At 51.4% G+C, this 13111-nt stretch overlaps 1 protein-coding gene across 1 annotated transcript in view; it reads left to right on the top strand.

Moving 5' to 3' along the window:
- LOC106607713 (midasin) overlaps window positions 1–13111 on the top strand; it is a 48111-nt gene that overhangs the window by 19496 nt on the left and 15504 nt on the right. Inside the window, 25 exon segments of the mRNA XM_014204960.3 lie at window positions 174–441; window positions 794–953; window positions 1145–1261; window positions 1350–1558; window positions 1705–1853; window positions 2078–2277; window positions 2428–2657; window positions 2784–2897; window positions 3090–3219; window positions 3512–3618; window positions 3749–3882; window positions 4063–4223; window positions 4464–4584; window positions 4840–5053; window positions 5144–5390; window positions 5627–5750; window positions 5914–6081; window positions 6387–6601; window positions 6818–7223; window positions 7386–7498; window positions 7635–8304; window positions 8433–8594; window positions 8814–9096; window positions 9301–9539; window positions 10169–10264. Of these exon segments, the coding sequence (XP_014060435.3) occupies window positions 174–441; window positions 794–953; window positions 1145–1261; window positions 1350–1558; window positions 1705–1853; window positions 2078–2277; window positions 2428–2657; window positions 2784–2897; window positions 3090–3219; window positions 3512–3618; window positions 3749–3882; window positions 4063–4223; window positions 4464–4584; window positions 4840–5053; window positions 5144–5390; window positions 5627–5750; window positions 5914–6081; window positions 6387–6601; window positions 6818–7223; window positions 7386–7498; window positions 7635–8304; window positions 8433–8594; window positions 8814–9096; window positions 9301–9539; window positions 10169–10264 (5037 nt within the window).

Below are 13111 nucleotides of genomic sequence, written 5' to 3'. Positions count from 1 at the left end.
CTGTGCAGTCCCACTGCAATTTAGCTGAACACGCATACTATAAATGCTTCTTTGTAGCATCTTAGTATTGAGTATTGAGTTATAGTGCTGGTTGAGTTGGGATTGCAGCACGGGTCGGGTCGGCCCCCGTTTTTCCTTCCCAGAGTGCCGAGTTGGGTCTGTTCTCTTTCCAGGTGGACATCGTTCGGCCCTGGCAGCAGGTGCTGGAGAACGTGGACTACATCGTCGCCATGGTGACGCGGCGGGGTCTGATGTCGCTGGACGGGGCGGGGGTGCAGGACACCGAGTTCCTGTTGAAGACCTGGAGCCTGTTCTACCGCTGGCTGAAGGAGGAGGGGCTGGAGAGGACCGGCGGGGCGGTGACCTCGGAGGCGCTCAACAAACTGGAGGTCATCATCCTCCTGCTGCAGAAGCTCAACACCAAGCTCAAGGTGTTCACAGGTACGGTATATTTGACACTTGACGTTGATTGAAGAACACAAACGGGCATGAAGGTACATGTGCATCGTCCTCGAGGTCGTGTCAGGACCAGGCAGCTCCCTCTGGAACAGACGATCGCTAGAGTCACGATGACAGTGTTTGAGTAGTCGATTAATGAAATGTTTGAAGCAAGTCGTAAAGAAGGACAACACTGGGTCGTTGTACACTGGGTCGTTGTACACAGGGGCTGTGGGGAAACTAACCGTAGCATTTTGCTCACTGCACGTATCGTTGCTCGAGGAAAATATCTACCCGTCTTCGTGTGATAAAGTAGTGTAACCTCTTATGTTCTGTGTCCCCGCCCTCTCTCCAGACATGTCCAAGCTGCAGATGGACTTCACCCTGCTGAAGGAGCGTCTGGCCCAGCTGCAGGACGGCTGGAGTAACGGAGGCTTTGAGTGGCTGGACGGCATGCTGGTGCAGGCCCTGCAGGCTGGGGATTGGCTGCTCATGGACAACGTCAACTTCTGCAGGTGAGAAATGGCCTGCATCTGAAATGATCACATTGAAGGAAAAGACACTGTTATATTTCTCAGGTAGTTCCTGAACCCCTTGGTTTGAGTTAACCCTTGGTTTGAGTTAACCCTTGGTCTGATGCAGGATGCCACAAGAGTGTGTTGCAGATGGTAGACGTGTGGTAAATGGCTGTTGTGTTTGTGTTAAGTCCCTCTGTGTTGGACCGTCTGAATGCCCTGCTGGAGCCCGGCGGCTGTCTGACCATCAACGAGCGCGGGGTCATCGACGGAACCACCCCCTCCATCACCCCACACCCCAACTTCAGGTACAATACAAAAGGTTACACACACACACACACACACTCTGTTTGGATAGTCCAGTCTCAACTCATCACGTCTCCCCATCTCCTTTAGGTTGTTCCTGACCATGGACCCAATCCATGGAGCGATCTCCAGAGCCATGAGGAACCGAGGGGTGGAGATCTACATCCCAGGGGAACACGAGGGGGTCTGCTGGGACACGCTGGACCTGAAGACTGTACTCCACACCGCCGGGGTGACCGGAGACTGTGTGTGTGACCTGCTGATCGAGATACACACCGACATCAAAGCTACCATCTGGGGTAAGCCCTGGGCACTGAGAGAAACCTCTCCAAAAGATGGAGGATATCAGTTAGATATCAGCTGGGGTTGGCACGTTGCTTGTTTCTTCCAAATCAAAGGTATCCGTAGAAGGAGTCATCTGACATGAATCTCTCTGTCCACCCAGACTCCCCTGCGTCATGCGTCTCCTCCCTGCTCCACGCTGCAGCCCTGCTGTCCTGCCAGCTGCAGAGAGGGGTGGACCTGCCCAGTGCCCTACAGCATGCCTGTGGTGAGGCCTACTCCCTCTGCCAACGCACCAACGCCAGCCAACAGGTACCAACCACCACCACCTTGTCTATTATAGACCACCGTATGAAACTCTCACCGCTACCCTCAGCCAATCAGCCTGTTACTCTGTGATGTGGGATACCCCGGAGACCAGTCTAGATCTATGTAGTGACATCCCACTGTCCAATACGACTTCTATTCTCATATGTTTATATTCTATCTTATTGATAAGCTTTACATGTTTTGCCCCCTGCTCTGTTTTGTTCCAGCAAGCCCAGGAGGTGATTGAGCGTCGCCTGTCCATCCTGGACACAGAGGACTGGGGCAGCGGGCTGCTGTGTGCCGGGGTGTGGCCCGACGGCTTCCCCTCCGCCCTGCTATCCACGGAGGACTCCTGCTTCTCCTCGGTCCTCCGCGACGGACAGGTCCTCTCCTTCTGCCTCAACACGCTCAGCATGCAGGGCAAGAGGTGAGAGACTCGTAGGTCACAGGTCGGGCCAGGGGTTTTTACTGATCATATGACAAGGCCTGGAAAAACAGATTAGAACTAGGCCCCAGAGATTTACCGGGTCTTATTGTAGCGATAATGCTACCGTTTTGGATTGACGTGTGTCACCAGGAGCCGTCCGCTGAGCCTGTGTGACCTCCAGAGGGCGCTTCAGAGCGGGACAGCGCTGCACGAGGGTCTGGTGTTCTCCGGCGGCGTGGTGGACCTGGTGGAGGACGGTGACGCCCTACGCCTGCTACCCACCGCCGTCAGACTGCTCATCGAAAGGGCCTCGCACTCCGACTGGATGCTCCGCACCGCCTGGCTCTCCAGCCTAGCCAAGAGCTACAAGCACGCCCCTGGTAGGGAGCTCCACTCACTGCTCTTATTCCTATGTTTTTTTAAATCCTTTATGGAGCTTTGTAGCCGTCTGTCTGTGGTGCATGTTACTCTGAAGGACTTCTCTGATATCCGTTTTATTGTTTCAGAGGTGGCACTGGTGCAGCTGGAGGCAGGGAACAGAGCTCTGAAGGCCATGTTCAGCAGCAAGCTGACTGTGAAGGGAAAGTCCCTCACTGAGCTGCTGCAGCCACACAGCACAGGTAGGCTAAACAAACTCAATTCCTCAACGTGTACGTTATATACCGATTGTACCAACAACAAAAACCTCCCCGGCTATTTCCGAACACCCTCCAACTCTTTTGCACAGATCTTACATACCATAACTCCCATCAAAACAATCCCTTTCCACAAATTGCACAGTTGACGTTAATGGTCATGTCTGTTCTTGTTAGATGACTACAGGATTCTGGTGGACATGCGTTGGAACAAGCAGTACCTGGACATTCTGGCTAACACGTGCAACTTTGAGGATGAGGAGAGGTACATGGAGTTCATGGAGGCTCTCAACGCAGTGGCCAACAGGTATGCGTTCGGCTGTGTCCCATATTGGACCCTATTCCCTATATAGTGCACTGTTTTGTTTTTTTTCACCGGGGCATATTGGGCTCCGGTCAAAACTAGTGCCTTTATATATATATATATATATATATATATATATATATATATATATATATATATATATATATATATATATATATATATATATATATAGGGAGCTATTTTGGATTCGACCTCTGTCTGGATGTTTAGCGACTGGGTTTACATCGGTGACTGTGGTTGCTGGGTAACCTGGGTGTGATGTGCGTCTTAACAGGATCATACTGTTGATGGACAGAGAGGAGAGGGCTGCGGTGGGGAGCTGTGCGATCAAGACATCAGCACACAACAGTGCGTTGAGGCTGGCCACTGCTTTCTCCAAAGGTACAGCTTCGTCTGTACAGTACACCATGTTGAACATATACTTAGTCAAGTATATAGTATTTCAGGGGGGGGGGGATTGTGGTAATAGGAAGGTTTTAATATTGATGGTGTTTTGTTTTGACCGTTAAAGGGACGGTGGACATTGGTCGTCTGCCTCACCCAGTGCTGATGCACCTGCGCTCCTTCTTTGACCTGTGGGACACCTTCACGCTGCAGGCCGTGCAGACTGGACAACCCTACATATCTGACCACCTCATGTTCGAGGTCCGTCGTAACACCGTCGTAGTCATTGCAGTTGCATTTGAGTTTCTCTCATTCAGCAACAGTCGTCAACCTTGGCTTAACTTGTGTGTGTGTGTGTGTGTGTGTGTGTGTGTGCGCGTGCGTGTCCACCATGGAATGAAATAGAAAGATAGTAATACATTGGATCTATGGTGTCCACAGATCCTGCAGCTGCTGCAGTGGAGAGACCGGTTCTGGCAGGTGTGTAACTCGCTGCCTGCCGACTCCCAGGGAGTGTCGGTCCTGTCGCTGCACTGGCAGTGGGTCCAGAAACACCTCATCCTTCGGCTGCCACAGCTGCTACTGGGAGATGGCACCCATGAGTGAGTGACGCCTTCCTTTTTTTACCCAGGAGTCAGCGTTAGAATCCTCCGATGGACTTTCTGGACATTTAGAATCAAACACATTGGCAGTAAAAGTTGTCGCGTCGCCTGTTCCCTACATCGTCCACTACTTTTGACCAGAGTCAGCGTAGTAATAACGGTCATTGGGGAGGGGGACTTTGTGTTTTCTGGCTGCAATGTAATGACTGACGACAACCCTGTGCTGCCCTGCTGTTCCAGTGGTCAGCGGGAGCTCCAGACGGTGTCAGCTGCCATCCAGACCGTCCTGTCCACCTCTGTTACCGTGGCCACCGCCCTGAAGGGGATCCAGAAGACCCTGGGGAAACCCCTTCCATTCAAGGTACAGAGGAAGAGCGAGAGCATTCAATCCACTATGACAAACACCTTTACACTGCCCTAACTGTTATTGGCAGTCAAGTGGAGTAGAGGTGCTAACTGAAGTTGAACTCTCCATTCTAAAACCAAAAAAAACATCTAGGATTTATTGTGAAAGTTAAAACATTGCGTAACGGTATTTGTCGGATACCTTCATCGGGTAGAGTTCATGGAGATCGTCCATGTTATATGATGCTGTCTCCCTCTCCATCTCCCACAGCTGGAGTCTGTGGCTGAGTGTGCTTCCCAGCTGAGGGTCCTGAGCAGGGCCCTGGACGTGGGTGACCTGAGGCTGGACAACACAGCCTCCCTGTGGAGACAGGAGCTGGTCCGCCTGCAGGGAGCAGCTCTGGGCCTGGACACCAAGGAAAGACTGCTCGAAGCCTGGGGCCTGGTCCTGCTAGCCAACAACCAGCTAGAGCCCCAGAACTCCGGTAACCTGGTGCTACAGAGTGAAGTGTCTGTGTGTCGATCTGACAGTGTTTGCATCAACTATTCATTATTCCATTCTATTCTGGCCCCAGGTGTCCTAGAGAGGCTGGTGTCGTGCGTCCAGCAGCAGCAGGATCACATGACCTCGTGCGGCCTTCTGGAGGTACGCCCCTCCTCCATGCACGACGAGGGGGACCAGGGGGACAGCGCCCCTCCCTGTAGAGAGGTGCTACAGCAGCTCAGCCGCAGGGCCCAGCTCTGGCCTCTCATGGAGGAGCTGGCCGTCCTCAACCAGCTCCGGCTCAGCACCGACCTGCTGCAGCTGGCTCTCACACAGGGGTAAGAGAACGGCCAAACTGGCTCAATGGAGGAAGTACACTTCATGACGGATGGAGGATTATCTTGCTTTACTGAATCGGATTTTGAATCATGCCTGAAAGTATGTAGCGTTTCAAATGTGTCATCTCTGGCATATTAGAAACCTCACACAAAAGCAGCAACAATGCCATCAAAAATACGGTTGTCGTGTCACGTAGTTGTATCGATAACTAGCTAGTGTTGACTTTTGCCCACAGGGACAGGGAGTCCGAGGACAGCCTGCGTCGTGAGGTCTCCCAACACCTGCGCTTCTGTCTCCAGTCCACCCCCATGAACGTCAGCCAGCTCCAGCCTCTCTGGTTCCTCCTCAGCAGTGACCGGGTCAGTGGTTCAACCAGTTTACCCTCAGTATGATTGATTTATCGTGTTGTTGTATTGTCCTTCAAGAGGACATCCCGGTACCTGTGCCTCAAACAGAACAGAAGATGTGGTTTTGTGTCATGCGTTGTTGACTGTTTGTGCCTGCCTGCATTTCCCCTCCCAGCCTGTGGAGGAGCTGCAGTTTGTGTGGTGTGATCTGCTGTCAGAGGCCCTGTGGGCCCTGTGGAGCAGCAGTGTGACCGCTGACCCCGAGCGCTGGCTGAAGTGGGACCCCCTGTGTCCTGAGGGCCAGATGATATCATCCAAGTCACCTCTGGGACCTGAAAAAATGGTAGCTAATGTAACATGTATGATATTAGAGAGGCTCACAGCTTGCCAAAACAATCTCAATGTGTGTTGATGTCAATGATGTTGGTTTGATTTGTGCATCAGGATTTGGACCCATTTACATCACTGAATTTAATTCCATTTCCTGCCATTCTGATTCCAATATGTTAATTCTTAACCTTCTTACTTCTTAACCTCAGTTGTAACACATACAGAGCCGGCTGGAGGATGAGATTTAGTTAATTATTTAATTGGATTTGGGTTTTCCATAAATGAGGCGTTCACTCACTCTCCTTGCGTCACCTCTAGGGTCCTGACATGCTGAGCAAAGCTGTGTGGTCCAGATGCATGTCAGGGGTTCTTAGCAGCAGCGAGACAGGGGGACGTTGGGACCCCACGGGGACGTCCCTCCTGTCCTCGTCCCGGGTCACCCTGGGGGAGTGGAGGGAGAGGACCGAGCAGCTCCAAGACGTCACCGCCGTGCTGTGGGACAACATGGCTGTCCCGGCCCTGGCCGAGTTCAGGTACACGCGCTGGAGAAAGACGCATGCACCTCAGGCTTCTAGAGAGGAATCATATAGAACGCTGACACTATCAATAGGAAAACTCCTTACCCTACCTATATCAAGAGTGGTGCACGCAATCTGTGGTTTTGGTGCATATCTACAAGGCCGCTATTAATATCCATTTGACTCGGCTAGAGGATCTCTGTCTCACCCTCTCTCTGTTGGTTCTCTCAGGAGTACTGACCTGCGGCTGCAGGGTGTGGTGCTGCGCAGGCAGCTACAGTCCCTGTCAGAGCTGCTCCCCCCAGGGCTGCAGGAGGGCTACACCGAGACCTGCGAGAGCCTGGTGGAGGACCAGGACCCTCTGGTAGCTGCCCAGGAGGTCCAGACCGCCCTCAGGGACTTCCTGCCCCCCAACCTGCTCCCCGAAGGCCTGCTGGACGCCCTCCTCACCTGCCTGCAGCAGTTTGTCCAGAACAGGGTCCAGGGCTCCATCCGCGTCCAGGGCTTCAGCCAGCTGGTCCGCTCCGGGGTCTTCTGGGTCAACATGGGCCTGCTGCAGATTAAGACCTGGACCCCACAGACCATCTTCGACCCGGCCGTGAAGAGGGCCTACAAGCTGGACTACGCCCAGGAGGAGGTGGGCCACTGTCAATGCAGCATTCTCTTAATCCTTTCAACCTTGTGGAGTGTAGTAATGACAGGAGATATTAAGTCTCTGGTCTTTCTTAACATTGGAGTTGAGTGTCATTCTCTTCCCCTATATGTGACGTTGACAGTGTCCCTTCCTTTTCTTTCCCAGCTGGCTTTGCTGCAGGAGGAGTGGCGAGGACGCAGTCTGTCCTCTCAGCTGCTGACCGGAGTTGAGCTGGAGGAGAGCAGCACCACCGACGGCTTCCAGCATCCTCGCATCAGGTGAACAACCGTCCGCAGTATCAGAACTCAACGTGTCCACAGACACCATGGCAATATATTATGCATTTGGCCACAGATAGTTCTGGTTTTTGCCAGATTGGGGTCTTTTTAAACGTGATTGTCTCTGTTTTCGCAGGTACCTGTGGATCCGTATGCAGCAGTTGAAGGAGCAGATAGCAGAGCTCTCCAGGAAGCAGGCCTGCAGGCCCAACGAGCCCCAGTACGGCAGGCTGTTCCAGGAGCTGCAGCACTACCTCTGCAGCATCGGCCAGCCGGCCGCTGTGGAAGACATGCTCTCCCACCTGCTGAAAGCCCTCCAGGGGAGCGGCCTCAAATTCAGGTCGGGGACTCAGGGCCTGCTGAAGGAGGAGGCTGTGTGGCAGGCATCGCAGCACCGCTTCGCCCAGAGGCTGGTGGAGGAGTACCCGCTGTACCCTGACGTGGTGGGGCCCCTGAGGACCGCCATCCTCCAGCTCCGGCACGGCATGAGGCTGGTGGCATCCCAGGTGGACTCCTCCCTAACCCCCATTCCTGGCCTGCCCAAGCTGGTGTCCTGCCTACTGGCCTTCCCTTCCATCTCCCCCAGCCTGCCCTCTTACCTGGCCAGGGCAGACTACCTGTGCTCCAGGGGCTGCATGGATGTTCTGAGGGGCCTAGGGAAGCTCTTGCCCCAGCCGGACCCAGATCACGTGGTCCCAGAGCCAGGGACGTTACTCCTGAACGCTCTGCTGTACCTGCAGTGTCACGCCCTCTCCACAGGCCAGCTCAGCCAGGACACACTCAAACTCTTCAGACACATCTGTCAGGTGGGCGTCACAACTTTTGATTGGATAACATTGGATGTCGACTTTTTGATTGGCATTTGTTGATCTTATTGATTGATAGTCAGGTGGACCAACCAGTGTTCATGTTGTTTGTCATGCGGTATGTCCAGGCTCTGGTGAACGAGTGGGACGAGCAGGAAAGACGTACGCGGGAGAGAGAGCAGCTCGAGGCCAGTCTGTACCGTCACCGCAGCAGACTCCACGGAACGGGCCTGAGCGAGGACGAGCAAGAGGAGAGAGACTTCCGACGCTGCTTCCCCCAGTTTAACAAGGTACAGTCACTTCAGGGCTAGCCAATGGATCCAATGTCATCTCTCTTTAGTTTGTTACATTTCACTATCACCTAGTCAACTTTTGCAACCGTAAACAACCTGCCTCTCTAACCCTCTCTCACTTTCTCTTCTGTCTCTCTCACTTTCTCTTCTGTCTCTCTCACTTTCTCTCATCTCTCCCTCTCTCACTTTCTCTTCTGTCTCTCTCTCTCTCCTCAGGACTTTTCTGACATCACTGCCCAGCCCAGTCTGGAAGGACCGGCAGACAGGGGAGAGCCAGAGGAGGAGGAAGTGACAGAAGATCCCAGCGACGCTGGCTGCCTGTCTCCAGCCTGTATGAACACTGTGGTACAGGTCCATCAACGCCTCTGTCTGGGCTACACCCAATCACTGTGGTACCAGGCCAGTGCTCCAGCCAATCACAGCAGAGATCACATCCGAGCTCTGGTCTCCTCCTATCAGACCACAGCCCCTGTGATGTCACGCTTCTACCATCTCATGGGTGGGTAGTACATTTAGTCACGCCATGTCTATATTTATATCTACACAATTACGCAAAAGCTGAGCCCTGCCTACAGGCATGTTATCCTATGATTTAACTGAATCCTGCTCTTCTCTTTAGAATATTTCCATAAATCTACTGTTTGCTGTGTTAAGACATTATGACTTTTGTCTAAAATGGCATTTCCCCCATCGTGGCCCTCAGACTCTGAGATGGACCAGCAGATGACAGGCACCCAGCTGCTCCTCAGCGCCCTGCTCCAGAACACTGTCCAGGGGACCCCGGGGCCCGAGGGCCTGACCCTCCAGCCAGACGGGCCCTATGACTTCTACCAGCAGCCCAACATGAGCGAGGCCCGCCTGTGTCTGCCTGTACTGGAACAGCTGGCCCTGGCTGTCAGACAGAGGCTGGAGGAGTGGCCCGAGCACCCTGCCCTAGTGCAGGTAAAGAGCCATGAGTGGCCCAGGCTATGGGCTTATAAGTGTCTCGTATCTCATATCCTCTAGTAAGGGTTCACTGATCTTAGTAGTTAAGTGCTATTTTAAAATGAATGTTACTTAATCCACTTAATTCCCGTGCGGAACATAAGGCTTTCACGAGAGAGAAATTGAACATTGAAGACATGATAGATCAGACGCATAGTATATAAAGGCGTGAGATCTGTAGAAAGACGGAGTGGCTGTGGAATGTGCCGGGTGGACGGGAGATCAAAGGATTGCTCTACGGGAAGCAGATGAACATCTGTGGATAAGGCGAAGGAGGGGTTGAGGTCAGATCCCCTGAAGGGAGTAAAACGGGTTTTACTACCCTCTTCCTGTTTAACCATAAGATGTAAGGATTGGAGAGAAGGAGGAGTGTCTTTAAGTGGGATATATATATATATATATATACCTGTGACGGTGAGAAATGTCTGGTTGTCTGAATTACAGCTGTCACGACCCTTTCGGGAAGAATTCAACTTGGTTAAGCTTCTCTAGTGTCCGTGAGATATTCACTCTGATAAAATAAGAACCTGACAGTAAGCATTCAGGTGTTTAGTGTTGCTGAGCGCGCGTCTGTCTCTCTGTTCCAGTTGACGGTGGTGATGGAGAGGATCATGGGCTTCAGTCTGGCCAGCCCACTGGCCAAGTTCCTCAACGGCCTGGAGATCCTGCTCAGCAAAGCCCAGGTGCGTCCTCCTGCCACTACTGCTGTTACGCTCCCTCTCTTAGCCTGGCCCTAGATCCAGTATGTTTGTGCTGTCGTGACCATAGGAGTTGGCAAGACCGTACAAACAGACCTGTGACCAGGCTATCCAGCGGCGGCAGGTAGCCTAGCAGTTTAAGAGCGTTGGGCCAGTAACCGAAAGGTCGCTGGTTTGAATCCCCGAGCCGACTGGGCTCCATACCCACTCCCCAAATGTCTCCCTATAGCCCTGAGCCCTAGTCATAAGTAGTGCCTTGTAAAGGCAATAGGGTGCCATTTGGGACATATCTTCCAATTAATCAAATTTTCAAATGTATTTTTATATAGCCCTTCGTACATCAGCTGATATTCTCAAAGTGCTGTACAGAAACCCAGCCTAAAACCCCAAACAGCAAGCAAAGCATGTGAAAGAAGCACGGTGGCTAGGAAAAACTCCCTAGGAAAAACTCCCTAGAAAGGCCAAAAACCTAGGAAGAAACCTAGAGAGGAACCAGGCTATGAGGGGTGGCCAGTCCTCTTCTGGCTGTGCAGGGTGGATATTATAACAGAACATGGTCAAAATGTTAAAATGTTCATAAATGACCAGCATGGTCAAATAATAATAATCATAGTAGTTGTCGAGGGTGCAACAAGCACGTCCGGTGAACAGGTCAGGGTTCCATAGCCGCAGGCAGAACAGTTGAAACTGGAGCAGCAGCACGGCCAGGTGGACTGGGGACAGCAAGGAGTCATCATACCAGGTAGTCCTGAGGCATGGTCCTAGGGCTCAGGTCCTCCGAGAGAAAGACAGAAAGAGAGAAAGAGAGAATTAGAGAGAGCATATTTAAATACACACAGGACACCGGATAAGACAAGAGAAATACTCCAGATGTAACAGACTGACCCTAGCCCCCCGACACATAAACTACTGCAGCATAAATACTGGAGGCTGAGACAGGAGGGATCAGAAGACACTGTGGCCCCATCCGATGATACCCCCGGACAGGGCCAAACAGGCAGGATATAACCCCACCCACTTTGCCAAAGCACAGCCCCCACACCACTAGAGGGATGTCTCCAACCACCAACTTACCGTCCTAAGACAAGGCCGAGTATAGCCCACAACGATCTCCGCCATGGCACAACCCAAGGGGGGGGGGGGGGGGGGCAACCCAGACAGGAAGACCACGTCAGTGACTCAACCCACTCAAGTGACGCACCCCTCCCATGGACGGCATGGAAGAACACCAGTAGGCCAGTGACTCAGCCTCTGTAAAAGGGTTAGAGGCAGAGAATCCCAGTGGAAAGAGGGGAACCGGCAAGGCAGAGACAGCAAGGGCGGTTCGTTGCTCCAGCCTTTCCGTTCACCTTCACACTCCTGGGCCAGACTATACTTAATCATAGGACCTACTGAAGAGATAAGTCTTCAGTAAAGACTTAAAGGTTGAGACTGAGTCTGCGTCTCTCACATTGGTAGGCAGACCATTCCATAAAAATGGAGCTCTATAGGAGAAAGCCCTACCTCCAGCCGTTTGCTTAGAAATTCTAGGGACAATTAGGAGGCCTGCGTCTTGTGACCGTAGCGTACGTGTAGGTATGTACGGCAGGACCAAATCGGAAAGATAGGTAGGAGCAAGCCCATGTAATGCTTTGTAGGTTAGCAGTAAAACCTTGAAATCAGCCCTTGCCTTAACAGGAAGCCAGTGTAGGGAGGCTAACACTGGAGTAATATGATCAAATTTTTTGGTTCTAGTCAGGATTCTAGCAGCCGTATTTAGCACTAACTGAAGTTTATTTAGTGCTTTATCCGGGTAGCCGGAAAGTAGAGCATTGCAGTAGTCCAGCCTAGAAGTAACAAAAGCATGGATTAATTTTTCTGCGTCATTTTTGGACAGAAAATTTCTGATTTTTGCAATGTTACGTAGATGGAAAAAAGCTGTCCTTGAAACAGTCTTGATATGTTCTTCAAAAGAGAGATCAGGGTCCAGAGTAACGCCGAGGTCCTTCACAGTTTTATTTGAGACGACTGTACAACCATCCAGATTAATTGTCAGATTCAACAGAAGATCTCTTTGTTTCTTGGGACCTAGAACAAGCATCTCTGTTTTGTCCGAGTTCAAAAGTAGAAAGTTTGCAGCCATCCACTTCTTTATGTCTGAAACACAGGCTTCTAGCGAGGGCAATTTTGGGGCTTCACCATGTTTCATTGAAATGTACAGCTGTGTGTCGTCTGCATAGCAGTGAAATTTAACATTATGTTTTCGAATGACATCCCCAAGAGGTAAAATATATAGTGAAAACAATAGTGGTCCTAAAACGGAACCTTGAGGAACACCGAAATTTACAATTGATTTGTCAGAGGACAAACCATTCACAGAGACAAACTGATATCTTTCCGACAGATAAGATCTAAACCAGGCCAGAACTTGTCCATGTAGATCAATTTGGGTTTCCAATCTCTCCAAAAGAATGTGGTGATCGATGGTATCAAAAGCGGCACTAAGATCTAGGAGCACGAGGACAGATGCAGAGCCTCGGTCTGACGTCATTAAAAGGTCATTTACCACCTTCACAAGTGCAGTCTCAGTGCTATGATGGGGTCTAAAACCAGACTGAAGCGTTTCGTATACATTGTTTGTCTTCAGGAAGGCAGTCAGTTGCTGTGCAACAGCTTTTTCTAAAATTTTGGAGAGGAATGGAAGATTCGATATAGGCCGATAGTTTTTTATAATTTCTGGATCAAGATTCGGCTTTTTCAAGAGAGGCTTTATTACTGCCACTTTTAGTGAGCTTGGTACACATCCGGTGGATAGAGAGCCGTTTATTATGTTCAACATAGGAGGGCCAAGCA

Source organism: Salmo salar, chromosome 06, assembly GCF_965601325.2.
Source record: "Salmo salar chromosome 06, fSalSal1, whole genome shotgun sequence".
NCBI classification, from domain to species: Eukaryota; Metazoa; Chordata; class Actinopteri; order Salmoniformes; family Salmonidae; genus Salmo; species Salmo salar.
Note: the sequence above shows the minus strand (reverse complement) of the source record. Positions and strands in the feature narration are given on the sequence as shown.